The 23567-nt window shown below is 39.9% G+C and overlaps 1 protein-coding gene across 1 annotated transcript in view; it reads left to right on the top strand.

The window, feature by feature from the left end:
- Positions 1–23567, top strand: part of SPTLC3 (serine palmitoyltransferase long chain base subunit 3) — a 138003-nt gene that overhangs the window by 16844 nt on the left and 97592 nt on the right. Inside the window, exon 2 of the mRNA XM_080814494.1 lies at positions 16353–16538. Within this exon, the coding sequence (XP_080670620.1) occupies positions 16353–16538 (186 nt within the window). The remainder of the gene's footprint in view (positions 1–16352; positions 16539–23567) is intronic.

Raw genomic sequence — 23567 nt, forward strand, 5'->3', positions numbered from 1 at the left:
GGAAAAGAATAAATGAAACAAGATGGGATCGGGAGGGAGACAAACCATAAGAGATGGTTTAATGTCACAAAACAAACTGAGGGTGGCTGAGGGGAGGTGGGTAGGGAGAGGGTGGTGGGGTTATGGACATTGGGGAGGGTATGTGCTATGGTGAGTGCTGTGAAGTGTGTAAACCTGGTGATTCACAGACCTGTACCCCTGGGGCTAATAATACATTATATGTTTATTAAAAAAATAAAAAGATTAAAAAAAAAAAAAAGAAAGAAAAAGAATGAGGCCAAAGCCACATGGATGATGGGCACAGAGCTGAACAACAGTCTCAGACATTCTGACTCTAAAGTTCCAAGAGGTCTCAAAGGACTGGCTGCAGTACACATTAATCTAGCCCTTATTCAGCACATAACTCCATCAACTGCTCCTAGCAAGAACACGTGGGAAGTGAAAATAACCAAGGCATCTTTCCTTCAGTGGTGTAATTCACAAGAAGAAGAGCGCTCTTTTTGGTATTAAACTTAGAAGAACAGCTTTAGGGGTCAGTCTTAGTAAATTAAAGAACAAAAATCCTCGAGATTCTAAAAGCCTTGAAAAAATGTTAATTTCTACCCTACCTGTCCCTAGTCAGACAGCAACTTTCTATAAATCTTTCTTTTAAAATCGTTTGCCTTTGTCTTCCCATTGTTATGTTATATAGCATATGTAAAGTACCTTTTCTTGAGCCTTTTGTCAACCTAAAGTTCTTTTTCAAACACTTACTATCATGAACACTTGCTTCTAATCAGTTCAGTTCTTGGTTCCTTTTCTGAGTTTGCCCAAGGCAATGACATTGATGATGACACAGTAGGAGTTCCAGGGTTCTTGCTATATAGCATGTTTCTTAATCACCCACTTGATCATTATTCCTAAAGAAACTAGGCTCCAGATCATCTCAAACACTTGAACAATGATGGCAGAACTGATCTCAAATCTCAGAGAAGCACGTTATCTCATTTTCTAGATCTGGACACATTTCTCAATAGGCAACTGAGACTTGAATAGGTGTCATCACTTGCCCAAGACCTCAAAATGGCCAATCCAGAGAAAGACACACCTATGTCCACTGCCAGTTTCTAGCACCACTACACAACACTGTCTTTCACATCATAGAACTGAAACAAACCCCAGAAGAGCTCTTGGCATGAGCACTTTTTGCCAACTCATGCAAATAATTCAGGATGCCAGGAAAAATCCCACAACTGATGCACCTCAGGATTTGGTTTGTCAGTTATGCAAAAGGGGCTGGCATTTTCTTTAAAGGGCCATGCTTGCCACTTGGCCAATTCTTTTTTTTTTTTCTTTTTCTTCTTAAATAAATTCTATGCCCAAAGTTGGATTTGAACTCCAGAGCCCCAAGATTAATGACATGCTCTACTGACTGAGCCAACCAGGTGCCCCACCACAGATAAGTTCTTAGCAAGACCACTGATTCAAGTGCCTACAGACTGAAAACAAAAGTACTCCACATGGTGGCCTGAGAAAATGACAGAAAGCCTGAAAAAAATCAGGTCATGACCAGAGGGGTTTTTTGTTGTTGTTGTTAGGTGTAATTAATCTTTACACCAATCAGACAACTCGAACCTTGCACCCATTCATTACTTAGGGATCAGAAACTGATGGCTAAAATGGCTAAAAATGCCTGAATCTACTTAGTTGGTTGATGTAGGAGTACAGATAAGAATTAGTCAAGATCAACCTTGCTCTTGGAGAAGTTACTTTTTTCTACATTATATGTCACATGATAAGAAAAATTAACCAGATAAGGGGTGCCTGGGTGGCTCAGTGGGTTGGGCCTCTGCCTTTAGCTCAGGTCATGATCTCAGGGTCCTGGGATCGAGCCCCGCATCGGGCTCTCTGCTCAGCGGAGAGCCTGCTTCTCCCTCTCTCTCTCTGCCTGCCTCTCTGCCTACTTGTGATCTCTGTCTGTCAAATAAATAAATAAAATCTTTAAAAAAAAATTAACCAGATAATTATAGCTATGACCATGGAAATTATCAGATCTTTTGGAAGCAAAGAAATAATTTGTTACGGTATCACATTCTTGGTGAATGGGTTGTTGGGAGACAGTATACTTATTTTTCCAAGGAGAAAAATGTTTTCATGGAACATAAGATAGTGCTTCCTTCCACAGAAACAAAAGATTTCAGTGAGGAAATGCTAGCAATGTTCAACTAATCTCTTTAAGGACACATTCTGGGGGTGCCTGGGTGGCTCAGTCAGTTAAGCCTCCGACTCTTGATTTTAGCACAGATCATGATCACAGGGTCATGGGATCGAGCCCTGAGTTGGGCTCCGTGCTGGGCATGGATCCTGCTTACCATTATCTCTCTCCTTCTCTGTCTGCCCCTGCCCATTTGCCCCCCACCCCACATCTGCTGGGCATGCTCACTCTCTCAAAAAAAAAAAAAAAAAAAAAAAAAACAACCAAAACCAAAACCAAAAACTAAACAAAACAAACAAACAAACAAACAAAAAAACATTCTCACATTCTGTCTTTGAAGGCAAGCAAAATATGAACCAGGTTATAGGTTCCTAAGCTGCTCTTGACATGCATAAAATGTGTGTGATTTTATAGGGTGAGAGTCAGAGAAAGGGAAGAGAAAAGCAAGGAGAATAGGTATGTACAACCATGGACCAAATACTAAGAAACATATAGAGAAGAAACAGCAACTGGATCCTTGGTAGTTTCTCTCTTTCTAGGTAGCAGGGCCTTCTGCGTCTTCATGTTGCTGAAAGTCAGGCACTGTTTGGCCTAGCTTCACAGAACAGGAAGTTTTGGGTGCGGCCCAAGTATGTAGTTCAGCATCACTGAGGTGCAAGAAAAAAATAGATTCAGTTTGATTCAAAGAGAAAAACCATTGTTTGTAATCCAAGTTCAGTCCACTGAGCTCAGCCAAATGACTCCCAGAACCACATTTTGTGCTCTTCCGAGAGCCCCACCCTTGTTGTAACTCACCTATGAGTCACGGGCTGCCTGGCGTGTTAAAGAAATACCACAGTGCACACCTCACCTAGTGTCCAAGCACACCTCTGCTGTTGGCTCATTCCCATACAGTTACAGTTTAATCAAATCCTTTTGATTTGGGATTGTAAATTCAAAATTTCAGGATCACCAGAATAAGTTTGCTTCATTAGATCTTCTTCCAGGGTGGATATAGGAAAGACTTTGAAATTACCAACCAGATGACCACAGCACTGTGAATCATTGAATGTTGGTATTCCCAAAGATCTTTTCTTCACCCAGTTTCCAAGGGCCCTTTGAAAACACGTATCTGATCACATTCTTAAGCTACAGATTTTTCTCAAACTCATCAGTGGTTATCTTGTTAGGATCAAGGCTGAAATCCTAAATTTCGTTTATGAGCTCAGCATAACCTCCCTGGGCTATTCACTTAGTCATTCATTCACCAAATATTTATTGGATAGCTACTACGTATCAGACATCATTCTAGGCACTGATGTAGTAGTAATGGACAGAGTGTATGGACTCCCTCCCACCCTCCAGAAATGACCTTGACCATGACTGCCCCTTCACTGTCCATGCCTACCAAACACTGTGCCCTCTCCCTGCTTCCCATAGTTCTTCAGGCTCTTCCTTCTGCTGATAACATTGTGCCTGGTAAACTCCTACTGATTATTCAGATCTCATTTTAAACAGTGTCTTCTTAAGGAAGGTCTTTCTCTTTTCCTAAACTAGGTCAGATCCCAAATCTGTCCAAGGCAGAGGCTTTAACTCACTGAGCCACCCAGGCGCCCGGCATCCCATAACATTCTTATTTATACATCATTTCCCTTTTTTTAAGTATTTGTTATGAATCCATATTTCCATCTAGACCAGGGGTTGGCAAAATTTTTCTCTAAAGGGCCAGATAATAAATTTTTTTCAGCTCTGTGGGCCATATAGCCTCTGTCACAACCATTCAATTCTGCCATTATAGCTTAAAAGCAGTCATAGACAATACATAAACAAATATGTGTAGCTGTAGTCCAATAAAACTTTATTTGTAAAAGCAAGTGGTGGGCCCTATCTGGTCTACAGGCTGCAATTGGCTGACCTCTGAACAACAGAATTTCCTGTGGTAATGGAAATGTTGTAGATCTGTTCCCTTTCATAAGGTAGTCACCAGCCACATGTGGTTATCAAGCACTTGTAATGTGGTTAGTGGAACTGAGGATCTAAGTCTCTAAATTGATTTAATTGTAACTCTTTAACTTTAAATGTAAGTAGCCACATGTGGCTGGTGATTATTTTATTGGATAGCACACACACAGACCATGAGGTCAGAGGCTGGGACCCCCTTGGTCACCACCATGTCACTTGGACCTAGCACAGCAGTGGCACAGGGTAGGTACTCAATATTTACTTGCTAAATGAATGAATGAGTGAATGAACAAATGTATAAGGATGGGATGTCTTAGCAAACTTCCTGTTTGCTTTTTACCACTGCTATATACTTGATGAGATGTTGCCACTGAATGCTTCTTATTCTCTTATCCTGAAATATTATATTTTGTATGCATATTTTATCTCCCCATTAGCCCATCAGCTCTATAAAGATGGGGCTATAAGAGAGACTCCTTGGATGATTCCCCCAGTGCCCAGTACAGGAATATCCCCATGGTAACCAGCCTTCCCACAGAGTGTTTGCAGTTACCTGTACTTACCTGGAAAGGGAAAAGATTCAGCCCTATAGCTATTTTATTTCTGAAATATGTTTCAGTCTGTCCCAAAAGTCTAAATTCAAGCTTTTCTGCTTCAATATTGCTGTTGTAAAATTGAGAAATTCAACTTTGCCCTGACCTATCCTGCCTTCCCCAAGCAACCTTAGGGAAGTTGCTTAATGCCCTATGCCTCTCTTATTAAGCAAAGAGAATTCTAATACTATTGCAGTTTTCTACCACCTACCTCTTAAGAATGTCCTGTAAATAAATAAGAACATGGTCATATACCTTCAAACATCTCAGAGAGAGGCACTCTTCTTACACGGCACATTATAACTGATCAACAAGATAATAGATGGTAGTGCTTCTCAGTGATATTTAATTACTGGTACATTGTTTTCTTTGATTTATCAGGATAACTCAGTAAAAGCTCTGTGTTCCTCAAGTAAGCTAGGTGGTTATAAATAATATCAGAAGAATACAATCATTGGAGGGTGGTGAAGGACAGACATTTTGTTTGAATTATGTCAAATTGACTTTAGAGCCTACCCTCCAGCTGTCATCCCAGGTAAGATCTGAGGATCTTTCAAATCTTTCTGCCCTATATCCATCCTCCTGCAGTTCTGATAAAGAGGCATCCCAATGAAGGCATACCTTTCTTCCACTGCTATCTGAAACAGAAAGTCTACTTTACCTTGCCACAGAAGGCTCATTCAGTACCTGTGCACTCCATACCTCTCATCTCTAAGCAGGTAATACATAAGGTCCAGCCAGAGGCCCAAGCAAAGTTCTGTTTCCACCCAGCAACAAGTGCCCATGCTGGTCTTCCTGTCCCAGAAATCCACGCTCACCTATCCAAGCCTTTCCCAAGCGTGGCTCTCTCCCTCTCATTTACTCATTCCTACAACAGATATTCATTGGGCATTCTGCTAGGGACTCTTTACATCTCTCCAAGCAATCCTGCCCTTTATTTTGAATCCTTCATTTCCCAATCTGGGTGTGTCCTGTGGAAGCCTATGGCTTTCTTCATGGGCTGCCCTGACCTATTGGCTACCTTTTCAGATGGTGAAGAGGAAAGCCAAGATAATGGGAAACAAACTTAATCCCAGAAGAACTGAACTTGTTCATCAATAAGAAAAGAAAAAAAAAATGGACTGATGTAGCTAATATGTAAGGACCTTATCCCCTGAAAAATTCCATGTTTATAATCTTGTCTCTCTTTCTTTGTGATGTCTGTGGTCACTGAAGCCTAAATCGTGTGATATCCTTTTATCTATCATGCACTGCTCAACATACATAGATGCTCAATGAATCAAGAATTGAATCTTTGACTCAGTTCATTTTCTGGCATAAACTTCCCAGATTTATATTTGAATTTTGGTCAGCCCAGATGGGTCCTGATACACATGTTTCCTTGGGGACGTGACTCAGTTCTTAGACTTCTCCCAAACACATCTAAGCAAGGGTTAGAAACAAAAACATTTTAACAGAATCCCTATAGAATGTATTCATTTACATAATAATAGATGCCATAGTAAGTGAGCCACCAAATCTCAATGGCATAACCCAACAGAAGTTTATTTCTCACCCGTAGTAAGTCTAATTGACAGTGATAGGAAGCTGGAGGATAAATTGGTGAGGACTTTGCTCACAGAGTTATTCAGAGAATCAGGCTAACAAGAGTTCTGCCATCTTTAATTGTGGCTTTCAAGGTCACCTTGGCTATCAGCATTCAGAAGGCAACAGGGGAAAGAGAGAAAGAATTGGATCACAAGAGAGGCTTTTTCTATGGGCCAGGCATGAAAGCAGCACATTTCCCTTCTACCCATTTCATGTTGGTCTACAGGCAGTCACATGGCCACATCTGCCTGCAAGGGAGGAGGGAAATGTAGCCCAGCTGGGAGGAAGAGGAAAGAGAACTGGGTTTGGTGATTAGCCAGTCTTTACCACACTGGACAAACAACAGGGTTAAAATATTTGAAATATTTGAAAGGCCTGAATGCAAGATAATGAAAGCTATTATTTTGCAAGTAATCCTTTATTTTCTGTCCTTTTATTAAATGCCTTGTCTTCTAAAAATATTATTGTAACATGTTGTGGTAAGTATAATGATGGTGTTACACCATGAGACGATCAAGCCTGGATCTTCTTACGAAGTGAAGCAGCCAGAGCTGGTCTTAAGCAGAGGCTATCAGGCAGGCAAAGGGGGTGTGTGTTGTGTGGAAAAGAGGGTGGGGTGGCAGCAGAAGACAGTTTGGGAAGGGAGTAGAAACTGAAGAAATTACAGGAAAGTGGCAGCATGAGAAAAGTTGTGAAGGAGATAAAATCAAGGTGTGAAATGAAAATTTAATGTTACTTAAGCAACAAATGTAAGGCAGGAAATGGGAGGTCTTGAGGCAAGTCATGTCTATGCTAAGAAACTTAGCTTTATGTGGAAAACCAGCACTTCCCCAAGAGAGTCTTTTGTCATGGTCTAGGTAGATATATATGAAAGGTGAAAAACACATTTGATACATGTGCTGGATTTCCCAAAGTTAAAAGGCAAAAGATTTATGTGATCTGAAGAGAAACCAGAGTATTGGATTTCCCAAAGTTAAATGGTGTTTCACTCTTATTATTTTAATAGCATTCAATAAGCTGATTCAATGAGCAAGTATTTATTCAACACCTACCATGGGAAGCTGTGTGCTAGCAATAGGGAGTAACACTGAAGAACATATATTCTACCTTCTGTATACTGCAAATACCCAAGAGACACAGAAGTATATAGCCTTTCCAAAAACGCTTTCTGTTAGTGGCCTTCTCTAGAGAGCGCTTTGGAAATGCTGTGATAAATGGATTTTACAGCTAAAGTTACTTAAGCAGCTGCAGATCTGAAGAGTCAGGATGGAATAAGAAGAGCATCCAGGAGGTGAGAGGGTGATTGCATTGGCCCTGGAGATGGGCTGATGGGCATCTCCTCTGATGCTTCCAGTTCCAAGTTGGGGATCTTTCTCTCCATCCATTCCTCCTGCCCTTATCCTTCCTGCCCGCATCTTTCAAGCCCTTAGTCAACTGCATTCTCATTCATGAAGCCCCCCCTACCTTTTCCAGCCAGGGTTAGATACAACCTTCTCCCAATTCCCACAGAACCCTGAACATCTCTCTCTGGTCATAGCTGTCAGCCTGTAGTCTGTGGGCACATCCTGGCAGATACTCCTGCAGAGCATTTGGTAACACGGGCACAGTAAGGCTTGGTTTAGTGTTGAAATAGAAAAAAAAAAAAAACAATAATAATGAAATCTTTCAGGCATACTTGAGGCTGGAGTTTGAAGACTGTGTGGAAAAAAAAAAAAGTTTTAACCTAAGTTGTCATATGTTCATGTATCTCAGTGGCCTGAACAATTTGAGTTGGCTGAGCAAATGTTTCTTTTACACCAGCTATCCTCCTGGAATACCCTAGAGAAGAGGTTTCCACTTGGTTTTATCATGGAGAACATTTTATGCTAGGGTTTGCCAGTAGTCAATGATTAGTTATACCAGGTGACTGTAGAAGTCCAAAATAAAATTCGTAAGGTGCTTATGCCCAAATTAAACATGACTATAAACATACAGAATTAAATGATCCACTCTGAGCAGAAGTGTCTCACCTATTTGTGACAGGATGATAGGACCTAGACTAAACTGAGACATAAGAGTTTTATAAAGCATCTCTAAACATTTATATCTACCAAACACATGATATAAGGCTGTGGTTAAAGTACTCATTTGTTAAGGGGCACCTGGGTGGCTCAGTGGGTTAAGCCTCTGCCTTCGGCTCAGGTCATGATCCCGGAGTTCTGGGATCGAGCCCCACATCGGGCTCTCTGCTCGGTAGGGAGGCTGCTTCCTCCTCTCTCTCTGCCTGCCTCTCTGTCTACTTGTGATCTCTCTCTCTGTCAAATAAATAAAATCTTTAAAAAAAAAAAAAAAGTACTCATTTGTTAATAACCCCAGACAACTTGCGGGTTGTCAACTGAAGTACCTTCCAAATAAGGTAGAATTGTGGGGCGCCTGGGTGGCTCAGTGGGTTAAAGCCTCTGCCTTCGGCTCAGGCATGATCCCAGGGTCCTGGGATTGAGCCCTGCATCCTGGGATCGAGTCCCGCATCGGGCTCTCTGCTCAGCAGGGAGCCTGCTTCTCCATTTCTCTCTGCCTGCCTCTCTGCCTACTTGTGATCTCTATCTGTCAAATAGATAAATGAAATCTTAAAAAAAAAAAAGGTAGAATTGTGTATGCTCGTCATTTTTGTATCATTCCACTTTTATGAGTTTTCAGGCTGTATCATTTGTATATAATTGACATTTCAAAGTATTTTAGAAGAGAAATAAATGGCAATGTGGGAATCAATAAGACAAATATGTTAGAGTAAAAGTAAAAATTCTACTGAAGAAAGAGCTGCTTTGAATTTTACTACCTTTGGGATGATAATTTTTTTAGAAAAAGAAAAAAATATATATATATACTAGCCATACACACACACACACACACACACACACACACACACACACATACAAACAATAAATAAATGTTTCCTCGTTTGCTGTATGTCCTTAAGACAATTTCTAGCTACATGGCTGTATTTTTATAATTTTAACCAGTTATGCTTGTTTTACTGCTAAGATGGTCCATGGAAGTTCTTCATGGCACCACTGTGGAAACAGTCTCCCCTCCCTTGGATTTTTAATCAACTCCCACATTTGAGTACAGCTTAATCACTGGAATAAGTCTCTTATTCGATATCATTCAGAGTGGTTCTGTTTCTCTGCTCAAAACCTAGCAACTACAATGTAGGTAGACACTCATTCTCAAAATGCCAGTATCCTCAGAAGTTCGTGTTCTACCCAGAAGACCTCAGAGGAGGTTTACCCCACTCTCATAATGTGGAAAGTTCTGCATTATTCCACTTCAGAAAGGAATATGGCCCTCTCCTTATCCCCAGTGCTCTAACTTCCCTTCAGCATTTTGTCATCTTGGAGACAATCTTATTCCTAGACTTCCTACCCTCAAAGTGATTCAAACCTGACAGTCTCTTCATTCTCATCTTGTCTCTTCTTCCCATGGACCAACCCAGCAGTACAATGAAATGTGCCATGTTCCATGGGCTGCCTCAGTCTGAAAACAAAACCTTCCTTGTGAGTGGGTCGTTAATCTACAGAATTAACTTGATTCCAGATTTTCTCATCCCTTTTTATCCCATTCTAAGGACTACAGCAGAGCAAAGGCCTGCAGCTTGTTTGGGATTTGTTTGTTTGTTTGTTTTTCAGAATTCTGAGGGGAAAAATTCTACTGAGACTGTCCATGTCCTTCTGGTCAAAATAGTCACATGTGCTCTCCTCCCACCCCCTCAGGGGCACTGTTCTGGGAATTATACCATCTCTTCCTTTTATCTCTGGTTTGTCCTTAATCCATTGGGTACTTTCCTCAATTCCTCAATATGATATTTCTTTATTCACAAAGAAGCAGCTCCCTTCACTATTAGTACCTAAAGCCACCACCTCCTGCCTATCCTATCCTTCACCAGTGAGTAGTCGCCACCCCAAGGTCTGTTGCCTCTACACCCTCTTTCTCCTTAAATCCTGCTGTCCATAAAACCACTCAGGAAACAGGTGGATAAAATCACTTGCTGAAGTTTTCTTGTGAGCGTCCCATATGCAATGTTCTTCCTCAGTTCCAGTGTCCCAACCCTCTGACTTTCTCCCCCTTAAACCTCCCACTACTTCTTCCCTCACATGTGCTGCCTCCCAGTGGATTCTCCTTCTGCTTCTCCCTGGGTCTAGGTACCCGCCAGGGCTCCACATGTATTCTTTCCCTTTCTTCCCAAATGTTTTAGTGTAACTCTTTAATCTGTCTTCTCTATTCAGAATATTTCATGAAAATCATAACATTTCATAAATACTTACTCTGGCAGGTACTTTGCATATATTACCTTGTTTAATTTTCAAATAAACCTTCAGAGCACCTGGGTGGCTGAGTTAATTGGCCATCCGACTCTTGGTTTTGGCACAGATCATGATCTCAGGGTCCAGAGATGGAACCCTGTGACCTGTGCTGGTCATGGGGAGTCTGCTGTATATTCTCTCCCACTGCCTCGACTCCCCTCATGCTCACTCTCACACTCTCTCTTAAATAAATAAATCTTGGTGGGCGGGGACAACACTTATTAGCTCCATTGTATACTGTGGCATTTGAGGGCAAGAAAAATTAAGGAACTTGCCAAGGTCATCCAGTCAGCAAATGAAAGTGCCAGGATTTGAACCCAGATAGTCTCATGGCTGCCAAAGAGCTCTCCACCATTTAGCTCTTTAGGCCTGGGCTCAAATTCTACCTCCTTCAGGAAGCCTCTCCTGACCCCCTAGTGTGATATGGTCCCTCCATTTGTGGCAACCTATGACATTTATTTTTTACTCGATGTTATGGTCATTTTCACTCCCTTCCCTCCCCGTCCCTACCCCACCTCCCACATACACCGTAACATTATCAATTCTGGGAGAAAGGGACTGTATTTATTGATTTCATATCCCTCTAATGTTAGCATAAGACTGTCTTCAGCCAGCAGAAGACCTGCTAATTTGAATGGAAGACTCGTCCCCTATAAAAGTGGGTCCTCCCAGCATGCCCAACACCCTGATAATTTCCAGATGTGACAGGAATCCAAGAAGTGAACAAACTTCAGGGTGTCGCGTGTTGCAAATGAGCAGGCACTCTAGGCCAGGTGGCTCAGGATCTGTTTATTTTCAAGGCTGTGAAAGAAAAGGTAGAGCAGAGAAAGAAAGTGCATTATGGACTCCCATGCTTTGTCTGTCAGCCTTTGGCCAGCAAACTTATTAAGTAAGATTTTAATGCTTCACTCATTTTGGAAAGACAAAATCTCATATTTAAGAATAACTATCCAACCCCAGATTGAGAAACCTTTCCCAAGAGGTTATGATGGACTTCAATTTTAGATAAAGGGATGTAGGGACGCCTGGGTGGCTCAGTGGGTTAAGCCTCTGCCTTAGGCTCAGGTCATGATCTCAGGGTCCTGGAATCGAGCCCTGCATCCCCCCCCGCCCCGCCACTGCCTGCCTCTCTGCTTACTTGTGATCTCTGTCTGTCACATAAATAAATAAAATCTCTAAAAATATATAATAAATAAATAAATAAAGGGATGTTGTTAATGAGTCACTTTCCATCTGTTAAGAAAGACCTATATATTTCCCAATAACTTTGTTCTCCATCAAGGTATCTCATTTTCTCTCTGCCAAATAAAATTACATTAAATTAAATTAAAATAAATAAATCAAGTTTTATGAGAGAAAGTAGATGTTGGTCTGAACTGACGGACCTTGTTGAAAATTTCTTCTTTATGTTATAACTTTCTTCCAGAACAAGCCACAGGGGCAAAAATACATAAATACATAAATAAATAAATAAATCACCGAAGCCCAGGCTGTGCACCCCACTGACAGTGTTACTGCAGTGTTACGGCAACAGGTAGCTGTTCTGTGCAGTACAGGTTTGCCGCAGAGCCAGTTCAAGCAGAAAGTTCCCATGGATTTCAGGGGAAATGTGCTGCTTGATTTGGCCATATACAGAGCTCAGAAATGGATACAGGCCAGAAAAGGAAAAAAGGGAAAATCTTCAGCTGATCTTCACAGGATGGCCTGGAAATGTATCTCTTTACATGTGGCTTCATAACTTAGCCATCTTCTAAGTCAACTAAAGCAGTTAATTTGTGTGTGACGTCACCTGTATTGAGCCCCTTTCACTCACTCCTCTTCCTCTATGATGCCCTTAAAATCAGTGGGTTCCCAGATTCTATCTCAAACCCACTGTTTTTCTCTCTTTACAATTTGTCCTTTATCACATTCACCTTCAACTGTGGCTTAGACTGCCTTGTAGCAGTTGACTCCGTTTCAGCCAGGGGCTCTCACTTTTCCTGCATCTCTAACTGCCTGACAAATGGTCCCACTTCTGTGAGCCCTAACCACCTCCAATTCAGTCTTCCCCCCATAAGCAGCCCCCTTTCTAATTCCCTGTCTTTTTATCAACAATAACAAAATTCTCCTTGCAGATCCTTTCCACTTCCCTCTTCCTTGATCTTGTACCTAACCAGTCACAAAAGTTCATCAAATTCTTCTTCATGAGGCTCTTGAAGTCCCTTCCTGGAATCTGACAAATTGAGGAAAGAAGGAAAACAATGGCGTGTCTCCATGATGTGAAAGGAGCCAGGAGATGGTTCCTAACCAGGTTAGGAGGTCACTTGGAATGCAGAACACAGAAGTAATCCAAAGGTTAAGCACAGAACAGAGCTAAGGATCAGAGCTGGCATCAGAATACTGAGATCAGCTCTCCATCAGACCTAGAGGATAGGTGGGAGGACATAGTGAGATGGAGGTCAAGAGGTCAGGAACCAGGGACCTGGTCTGTTTTGTTCATCTTCTAATCTCCAGAACCTTGCCCATAGCTCACAGTAGGCACACATTGCATTCCCTATGATCCCAAATACAAGGCAATGGTTATAACCTCTCATTCAAGACCTCATATTAAGCAATGCTCTCTCACTGTCATTACTTGAGACACCAGGTAATGTTTGGGGAAGTCATATGAGACAAGAGCAACATCCATCCATCCATGTTAATTTGGAGGATCTAGAGAAGTAACCTGATAGAATGCATAAATAAGGAGGCAAGGAATTTTAATAAGATTTAGTGGTATCTCATGAGGGTTTTGACTTAACAAGTCAAGTGCTCAATGTCATCATAAAAGGGTTTTTTAAAAAATTATTTTAAAACAAGTGATGTAGAAATAAAAAAAATACTCATCTACAGACAGATTTTTTTGATTGTCATGTATTTTGGGGCTTGGGATAAAACTTGCAGTGACTAAGTCACACAGAGATTTCCAAAATATTGCTGCTTAAACAACATAGGGGAAAGGAAGGTGACATATTTTGGAAAGCTGTGATGATGGAATCAAACAGTGTTTGTTGTGGCAACAAAGATTATGGCAGTAGCAAAAACAATGCTTCTATTTAATAAGATTTTATATAACACATGATTCTAAATATATATGTGTAAATTAAATTAATACATTAAATACTAGTAGACATTTGACAATTTCCTGTAAGTCACTAAAAGTTATATATTCCACATGGTCCATATACTTTCGCATTGAGAAAAGCAGAATCTGGGCATTGCATTATATTTGTTGAGTGAAATAATGAATGAATGTATGAATACTTATTAAAGACTAAAACTTTAATTAAATCTTAGCTTTAGGAATAATTTACTCACTAATCCACTGAGCCAATATTGATTGTGTTATAATGTGCAATTCAGTTAAACAGGAATCAGAATGGCTTGGTACTAAAAGTTACTTCCACTGGAATTTTGACACCTAATACAAAGAAATACTTCCTCTAACTTTCTGTTATAAAAAATTTCAAACACACTCAAAAGTGGAAAAATAATTTAACCAACATTCACATGACCTCCACCTAGACCCAACAGTAACTTTTTTTAAAGAGAGCAATAGAGATATATGGGGTTGGGGGGGTCAGCAGGAAAGGGAGAGAGAATCTTAAGCAGGCTCCACACTCAGCACAGAGCTTGACATGGGCTCAATCTCACAATCCTGAGACGATGACCCGAGCCAAAATTGAGAATTGGATGCTTAACCGACTGGAGCCACCCAGGCGCCCCATAGACTCAACAGTTATTAACATTTTCTCAAAATTGTTCCATATATATGTTCAATTTTTGATGGACCATTTAAAAAAATTATAGGTGTCATAACATTTAATTCCCCTAATACTTCAGCATGCCCTGAAGTATTTCCTCATATAACTGTAATACTACTACCGCTCCTAACAAAATTAACAATAATTCCTTAATAAGATTTGGAATAATATAGGTCCTATAATAACCTAGGTCCACATTTGGACCTATGCAGTTGTTCAAAATATGGATTTTTTTAACCAGGTTTTTACAACAACAACAAAACAGGATCCAATGAAGGAATACACACTGCATTGGGTTGTGTCTTTTAAGTTTCTTCCGCCACCCCTCTTTTTTTCTTCTGCTGTCCAGTTTTATTGAGGTATAATTAACAAATAAAAATGTTTTTAATTGATAATTAATATATCAATCACTTCACCTCATTACCATTTTTGTGTGTGTGGTGAGAACACTTTAGATATATTGTCTTATCAAATTTCAAATACACTATATGGTGTTATTAACCATAGTTAACATCTAACCATGTTAGATCCCAGAACTTACTCATCTTATAACTGAAGACTTACATACTTTGGCCAGTATCTCCCTATTTCCCCTATTTCCTGCCCCTGGTCACCACCATTCTACTCTCTGCTTCTGTGAGGTCAGCTTTCTTAGATTCTACATATAAATAAGTTCATGCAGTATCCCTCTTTCTATGCCTGGCTTATTTCATTTAGCATGTAGCCCAAATTCATTTACATTGTTGGAAATGGCATGATTCCCTTCTTTTTTGTAGCTAAATAATATTCTACAGTATTTTATATTCTTTATCCATTCATCCATCTACAGACACTTAGATTATTTCTGTATCTTGGTTATCGAAAATAATGATGCAATGAACTTGGAGGTACAGATATCTCTTCAAGACACCGATTTCATTTCCTATGGATATATACCCGGAACTGGGATGACTGAATCACGTGGTAGTTCTGTTTTTTTAAATTTTTTGAGAAACCTCATATGGGTTGTACATTTTCATAATGGTTGTATGAACTTGTATTCCTACCAACAGTGTACAAAGGGTTGCCTTTTCTCCACATCCTCACCCACACTTGTTATCATTTACCTTTTTGATAGTACCCATACTTTAATAGGTGGTATCTCGTTGTGGTTTTCATTTGCATTTCCCTGAAGATTAATGATGTTGAGTACTTTTTCATAGGCTTATTGGCCATTTGTAGGTCTTCTTTGGGAAAATATTTAGGACTTTGCTCATTTTTAAATCAGGTTACATGAGGGGTTTTTAGCTGCATGAGTTCTTCATTTGAGATTTGGTTTGCAAATATTTCTGCCCATCGGTTGCCTTTTCATTTTGTTGATAATTTCCTTTGCTGTGCACATTGTGGATTATCTGATTGTTTCTTCATGAAGTCATTTGCCACCTTCCCTTCTCTTGATGTTTCTGGTGAAATGGAAGTTTGATATGAAAACTTGACTAAATTCAGGTTAAACGCATCATTAGTGTATTGAATCTTACATTCTGGTAAGAGCACAAGTGCTCTTGTTCCAACATTGGGAATGGAATTTGATCACCCGGTCAAGGTAGTAACCTCAGATTTGTGATTAGGGAGTAACTGATGGGAGTGATAACTTTGACATCTTACAAAAACTGTGTTCCTCATTAACCTTTCACTTAATGGATTTAACGCCTGTTGAGAATTTTTGCCTGAATCCAGTATTTTATTAGGGTGTTGTAAAATAAAATGCACCTTTCTAATTGCCCTCATTCATGATCAACTTCCATTTTTCTCTGAGCACTTTTTATGGTCTTAAACGTGTTCTTTGAAAGTTAAAAGCTTCAAAGTCCAAAATTTTAAATATATGTTTTATTGTAATGGAAGAGAACTAACCTTCTATTTCCTTTTGTGTTTTCAGCAAAATGGGTGGTCACATGTTTACGATAAGCCACTTGTTGAATCCTTTGAGGAAGCACCTCTTCACGTGATGGTTTTCACTTACTTGGGATATGGACTTGGAACCCTATTTGGCTATCTCAGAGACTTTTTGAGGAGCTGTGGAATAGAAAAGTGTAATGCAGCCATAGAGCGAGAAGAACAAAAAGTATGTATGTGTACCTCCTTGGATCTTTGTCAATGCATATTCTTCTCTTAAGTGTTCTCAGAAGTTGTGATGCATGTACAGATCCTATAAAAGAGTGAGACACTCAGAAACCACTCAGGGTAAATTCTATTCATCTCCATCCCATAAACCCCATCTTCCACGTGTCGGATTTGAGTTTTTTTTTTTTTAAACAAATATTTTATTAAGAAACTACTGTTCTCTAGACACTAAACTAAGGGTTTTCTCATACATCATCATATTTAATTTTTATATCAATACCATGTGACAGGTATTAAAATGCCATTTTAAAGGTGAAAAATCAAAATATAAGAACAAGGACTTTTGGATAGGACTGGACTCTGGTCTCCTTGTTGCAAGATGAATATTGTTTATGTTCTATCCTAGAATAGAAAAGTGTGCCTGAGTGAAACATGAAATTTTAATTTTGTATAGGTCATGATTTCTCAACTTTGGTACCGTTGACATTTTCGATTGGATAATTCTTTGACGTGGAAGGCTGCCCTATGCACTGTAAGATTTTTAACTGCATTCACTGGCCTCTATTCATATCAGTGAGTTAGCATTCTACCACACACTTGTGACAATCAAACATTTCTCCCAACATTGTCAAATGGTATCATGAAGTTCAAAAAACCCCAATTTAGAACCACTAATATAGATAGTTTTGAGAGTTAACCCAAAAAAGTCTACATCATCCTCTTTTCACATAGAGCTACTAGGACATCCTGGCAAATATTCAGGGAACTGCAAAGAGCCTGCATTTTCCTAACATGTTCTCCGAATTGGTTCATATGACTTATGATGCCCTGAATTCCTTTTTTCTAAAAATTTCTTTGAAATACTATGATGATTATGGGCAAGGATCGTTCCACGTGAGGGAGCCTCAAACACATCTAAGCAAAGAACATAGGGAAAGAAAACATGGTGTGAAAGAGGTAAGAGAAAGCATTGTACATTCAAGAAACCAAGGAATTCCAATGACTGGACTATTGTGAGTGACAGTGGGAGTATGTGGGGAGAAAGATTGTTTGAGAGGCAAGTAGGGACCAGATTATAATGGGTTTTTATAAGCCAAAGGTATTTATTATAAGAACAATGGGTAGGCATTGAAGGAATTCAGGCAGAGGAATGTGGATTTACAGATTAGAAAGACTGTGTTCACTAGCCTATGAAGAAGGGATTGCAGGACAGCACAAACCAAAAAACCAGTTAAGAGACTGATGCAGATATCTAGCTTAAAAATAAAAAAAGCTAAGTGGGACCTTGGGGTAGGACCAGGGTAGTTATAATAGGGGTGGTGGTAAGAGATAAGGCCAAGAGATGTTAAAGAAGATGGAATTAAGGATGGTTGTCTTGACTTGGGGAATTAGGGAGACGGACAAATGAAAGACCACACCCAGGTCTATGCCTTGGGTAGCTGGGCAGGAAGAGGCTGTGGCATTCATTGAAATGGGAAATAGAGCAGGAAGAGTCAATTGGAGGAGAAAATGGTCAATTCTTTTTTTTGACAAGTTGAGAACTGGCAGTTAGGTAGAAAGGTCTAGATCCCTGGAGAAACATCCCTGATGGATATTGTGGCATCTTTAGCATATCTTAAGCATATCAACATTAATCAAAGCCACAGAAGTAGATGAGATCTCCCAAGGAAGGTCTATAGAGAAAAAAGAGGAAGGGAGAGATGAGCATGAAAAAGTTTAGAGAATTTAATAGATGTAGGAGATGAAATTCCAATTCAAGACTAGTAGCAAAGTGACAATTTAAAAAGACTTAAAATGGTTTAGGAAAGAGATATTTGTCCTTAAACTGGGAAAGAGGTAGATGGAATGAAGAAAAGGGAATTATAGAGATATTTAGGAGGTAGATATAGAAAATATGATAAAGGGAAGAAACCAAGGTAATCCCAACTTTTTGCTTTGGTCAGACACGAGAATGGTGGTGGCACACCCATCACAATGGCAAAGTTTCATATTAACAAAATTATGTGCACAGATACAGTTTTGAGGATGTACAGGTCTGTAAATGGCAAAGGGTATAGAAACAGCTGAATCTAGTAGGAGCTGGTAATGAAATGGGAGACTGGGATAAGAAAAGCAAGTTCTTCCTGGCCATTCTCACAAGGATCCCCACAGCCCCTCCCTGACACCAGCTCGAAGCTCTCTTATCACCAATCTGCCTGCTCCCCAGGTGTAGGTAACCAGTGCCCGATAGATCAGCACATTTTAGAATATTTACTGGGACAGAGGGTGAGTCAAATGTTAATTTCTCAGGTGTGGCATCCCTTAGCAAGCTTCGGCTTCAGCTCTGCTATCTATTTCTACCCTGTGCCAATGTTCTTGCTCAAGCAACCCAACAGGGCTAGTCACTTTGGTCTTTCCAAAGCATTTCTTACATTTCAAGCAGAACATAGTTATATAGGCAAACTGGTTCCCAGGGAAGCAGACTCTGAGATGGAGGCTTGAGGGCAGAAAGGTTTCTGGGGTGCACTTCTGGAAACAACACCTGTACACCTGCAAGGGAGCAAAGGGAGCAAGATGAGACAGGTGAATTGTGATGCAGTCCGAGTCAAGGCCCCAGTGGATCCCACAGGGAGCTCTGGAGAGGGAAGGGCCTTCCAGAAGCCTTCCTCAGGGATGGTAGGGTGTGGAGTCTCCAGTGATGATAGATGGGGGCTACCACTGTAGAGGGATGTGATCCCGGGCCAGGCAGCTCCCTTCAGTAAGCTGTCTGCCTCCAACACTCCTGGCACTGGGGGAAGGGGTGCCTGGTCCCCAGCAATGAGCAATCTGGGCTTAGTAGCCTGCATGGTAGCACCTGTCACTACAGCTGCAAGCATGACTCAAACCACCTCCCAGGAGGAAGACATTGCATCAGAAATATGAATGCCCTGTACTTCTTGACAAAATAAATTCTTTCCCTCCTGGTTGATCTCTGTGAGGTAGAGAGCACCAGTCAATCAACTCACCTTGGTGGTCATACCTTTCACATGGCACACTTTTATTACACGTTCCTTCTTTTGGAGCCCCTTTAGACATTTATAATCTTCTAGAGTACCTGGTTTTAATAAATTGCAGTGGCTACAGCTGCTATGTCCTTTTTGATGGGACTTGGTCATGAGAAACCCTGTCTTCAGGCTGACCTTTAGCCTTTTACTATTTTTTCCCCAGCCCCGTCCCTCGGACAGCACCCTTGCTTTGTGTTAATAAGCTCCTTGAGCCACGTCTTGAAGTCTCTTGCTGGAAACACACTGCTTCCCAATGACTCCTTGTTCTCTTAGCAGAAATGAGCATTATATTCTATTCTTTTTTAAAAAGATTTTATTTATTTATTTGAGAGAGAGAATGAGAGAGAGAGAGCATGAGAGGAGAGAGGTCAGGAGAAGCAGACTCCCCACTGAGTAGGGAGCCTGAAGGGGGACTTGATCCCAGGACCTCAGGATCATAACCTGAGCCATAGGCAGTTGCTTAACCAACTGAGCCACCCAGGCACCCTATATTCTATTCTAAAAGTGTGGTCACTGAGATAGCAGAATGAATCATCCCTTTAGACAAACCAGCCAAGAGCAAAGTGACCCAGGAAAAAAGTGCATCCAAAAGACCAATTATTTTTTTCAAAAAGATCATGAAGAGATGCTGATTCTGATTACACTCTTGTACTCCATGTGCATTCTTTCTATTTTTAATAAAAGTTGCATTTAAGTGTACAGCATGATATTTTGATGAAAATATACAGATGTCATTACAGATAAAAATGATGGTTGCCGTGAAGCTAACTGACATGTCCCCTTCTTCATTTCTTTCCTGTTTTTCAAATACAGGAATTTATTAACCCAATTTTCCTATTTTCTCCCTCACTGGGATGACTCTTCTCATATCAAACCATCCATTCAAACTAAAATGTTGCCCCAAATTTAGAATCTTTTTGCATTCTGCTTCTTCTTGATTTCTAGCCCCAACACCCTGAAGCTGACTCCAAAACATAAGGGGTCTGATAATCCTCTTATCTATATCACTTGGTGACTGATTCACTTAGTATTACTGATTCACTTAGTATAAACTAAGTGAAAAGAAAAAAAAAAATCAAAATCTTCCTCCAGAAGAGCATTAAAAAACAAATCACAGGCCCAGGACATGAGGCACATCAGATCGACTCCACTAGCAATCAGAAGACACTGGCAAAAATAGGACAATACAGACATGTACAAGTTTAAATATTCTTGCTTAAATTCTCCTTTTAATGCTTAATTTGGGGGACACATGTATCTTTTATTTAAAATCCAAGGCCACCGCAGCAATGAATTGCAATTCATTAAAGACCTCTCGATAAATCACTTTCTTAACTTTGACTTAACTTTGCAAAATCCAGAAGATGTCAGCAAATAGATTAATCACATGAATGTCAAGCGTCATCAGAGACTTGAAAACTCCAAGCACAGTCCCATTTCTCAATCCCTGTAGTTTGATAACAGGTTAAGCAAGACCTGCTCCACAGGGCATCAGCCTGTTAGAAAACATAGCAGTGCAAGTCCATGTTCACACTAGACCTAGGGCATCCCTGTAGCTCCTCTATAAGTACATCCCAGACATTTCTGGCCCATCCCCAGAGATTTTTACTCCCACATGAAACAAAGAGGGTTCAGCAAGTTGTAACTGTAAAGAATTTTAAGACAAATCTCCAAATATGTGCCGGAATTAAAAATTGCCCTTTTGTATGTACATTTTGCACCCTGCTACAATAACAAGATTTACCCAGAGAGACTTTCTTCTGAGTAATTTGAAGGATGAGTTCCATTAAGGTCACGGGGTATGAGTTTTGTCCAAAGCAAACAGATGGCCCAAGCACTGGTCTTCCTGTTTGGACCTGGGTAAGTCCAAAGTCAGAGAGCTTTCACTGGGGTTTCCTTGGAAACTTAACATACTAGCCAGCAGCTGCTGAGATGGTAATATTAGACCAGTGATTCTCAGCCTCGGCTGCACATTGGAATCACCTAAGAAGTTTTAAAAGCTACTATACCTGAGCTTTACCCACAAATATTCTAATTAAATTGTCTGTGGTATACCCTTGGTGAGGTTCATAAAAGCTTCCCAGGTGATTCTCATATGCAGAGAGTTAGAGGCCAGTGTTTTAGAACAATGCTTCTTGAACTTTCCTGGGGGCACAAAGGGTCACTCCCTCACTTCCTTGACTTAACTATCTACTAAGAAATCAATAGCTTTAAATGCAGCAGAAATTTCTGGCCAGTGAAATCCCCAGTCTCCCCAACCAGACTTCATTCCAAATACCTCCCAGATGCTTCTAAAAAGCAAATGCACCCTCACAAGGAGTGAATATTTTCCACGATTGCTTCTAGGAGAGAAATACGGGCCATAGGTTGGAACAGTAACTCTAAAATCAAAGTTCTAGAAATATTTTGTGAAATAAGACCATCAGTAAAATCAGATCACAGCCTCAACATAGTGAATACTCAGGTCAGTATTTATTCGGGAACATCCAAATAAATACACATATATACATGTTATACACACACATATAACTTCTGCTGTGTCATTAAAATGTTAGTTTAAACATTTTTTAGTACTTTTACAGTATAGACTTTGCTTCCCTTTGCAAGAAGGAATCTACAAATAGGAGGAAAGCAGAGTTCACTGATTTTTTTTAATTCTACCAAATATTTATTTATTTATTTATTTATTGTTCAATTAGCCACCATGTAGTCCATCATTAGTTTTTGATGTAGTGTTCAACGATTCATTAGTTTCATATAACACTCAGTGCTCATCACAACACATGCCCTCCTTAAATACCCATCACACAGTTACCCCTTTCCTCCATCCCCCTCCCTTCTGTAACGCTCTGTTTCCTGGAGTCCAGAGTCTCTCATGGTTTGTCTCCCTTTCTGATTTCTTCCCTTTCAGTTTTCCCTCCCTTCCCCTTGGTTCTCTGTGCTATTCCTTATATTCTACATATAAGTGAAACCACACTGATAAGGTAGAGCTTTACTCTGTACACCAATGGTACTAAGCCAGTGTGTGATATGGGTGGATTGATTATGACAAGTCCTAATGAAGAGCCCCTCAAATCTGTGTCTTTTTTTCCCTTTCCTTTTTGTTACAGAAATAACGAACAAAATCCGTCTTCCTGTGTTTTTCGTGCACTTAATTACACATAGGTTCATTTGCACCCATTCTGTCTTTTCCTTAGCATAAATGGGATTGCGTCATACAGACTTCTGTGTGATTCACTTTTTTCTCACCTAACTATGTCTGAAGACCTTCGCATGCCAATACAAGTTTACCTCATTCCTTTTAATACTTTGCATGATGGTATTCCATAATGTGGGTATATGATTATTTGTATTACCATTTTTTATTATTTTATTACTTCAGATAATTCCTCAATGAGCAGCACATGCATTTATTTGAGCATGATTCCTAGAAGTAGCTTTCTGGGTTCAAGGAATGTATACTTCAACTTCTGAGAGATTGGCAAATTGCCTTCCAAAAGAGCGTACCCAGATAGACTCTAGTGAGCAGTTCCTAGGAGTGCTTGCTTCCTTACCAGCCTTTGATATGTTGATATGATCAATGTGTTTTTTACTTTGGCCAGTGGATAGGTGAACATTTTTTGTTCTTGTCTTCATTTGCATTTTCCTGATTAATAGTGAGACTGAGCTTCTTTTCATATGATTGTTAGTACTTTATACTTACTCTTCTTGAATTGCCTATTTTTATCCCTTGCTCTTGATTTTATTAAATTGGTTTTTTCTCACTGATTTAGAGGAGACTTTTCTATATACCCATATATGAATAATTTATCTATTAAATGATTTCAGGTATTTTTAAAATTCTGTTTCTTGGTTCTTAATTTTTTCTATGTTCTATTTAGCCATATTTACATTTTTAATTTTTAAGTTGTATGTATGAGACATTTTCTTTTGTTTTCCTTGTTGTTAGTTTTTGCTCTTTGGGGAGAGAGAGGACTTTAAAAAAAATTATTTAAATTCTAGTTAGT

The sequence above is a fragment of the Martes martes genome (assembly GCF_963455335.1).
Source record: "Martes martes genome assembly, chromosome: 9".
Classification (NCBI taxonomy): Eukaryota; Metazoa; Chordata; class Mammalia; order Carnivora; family Mustelidae; genus Martes; species Martes martes.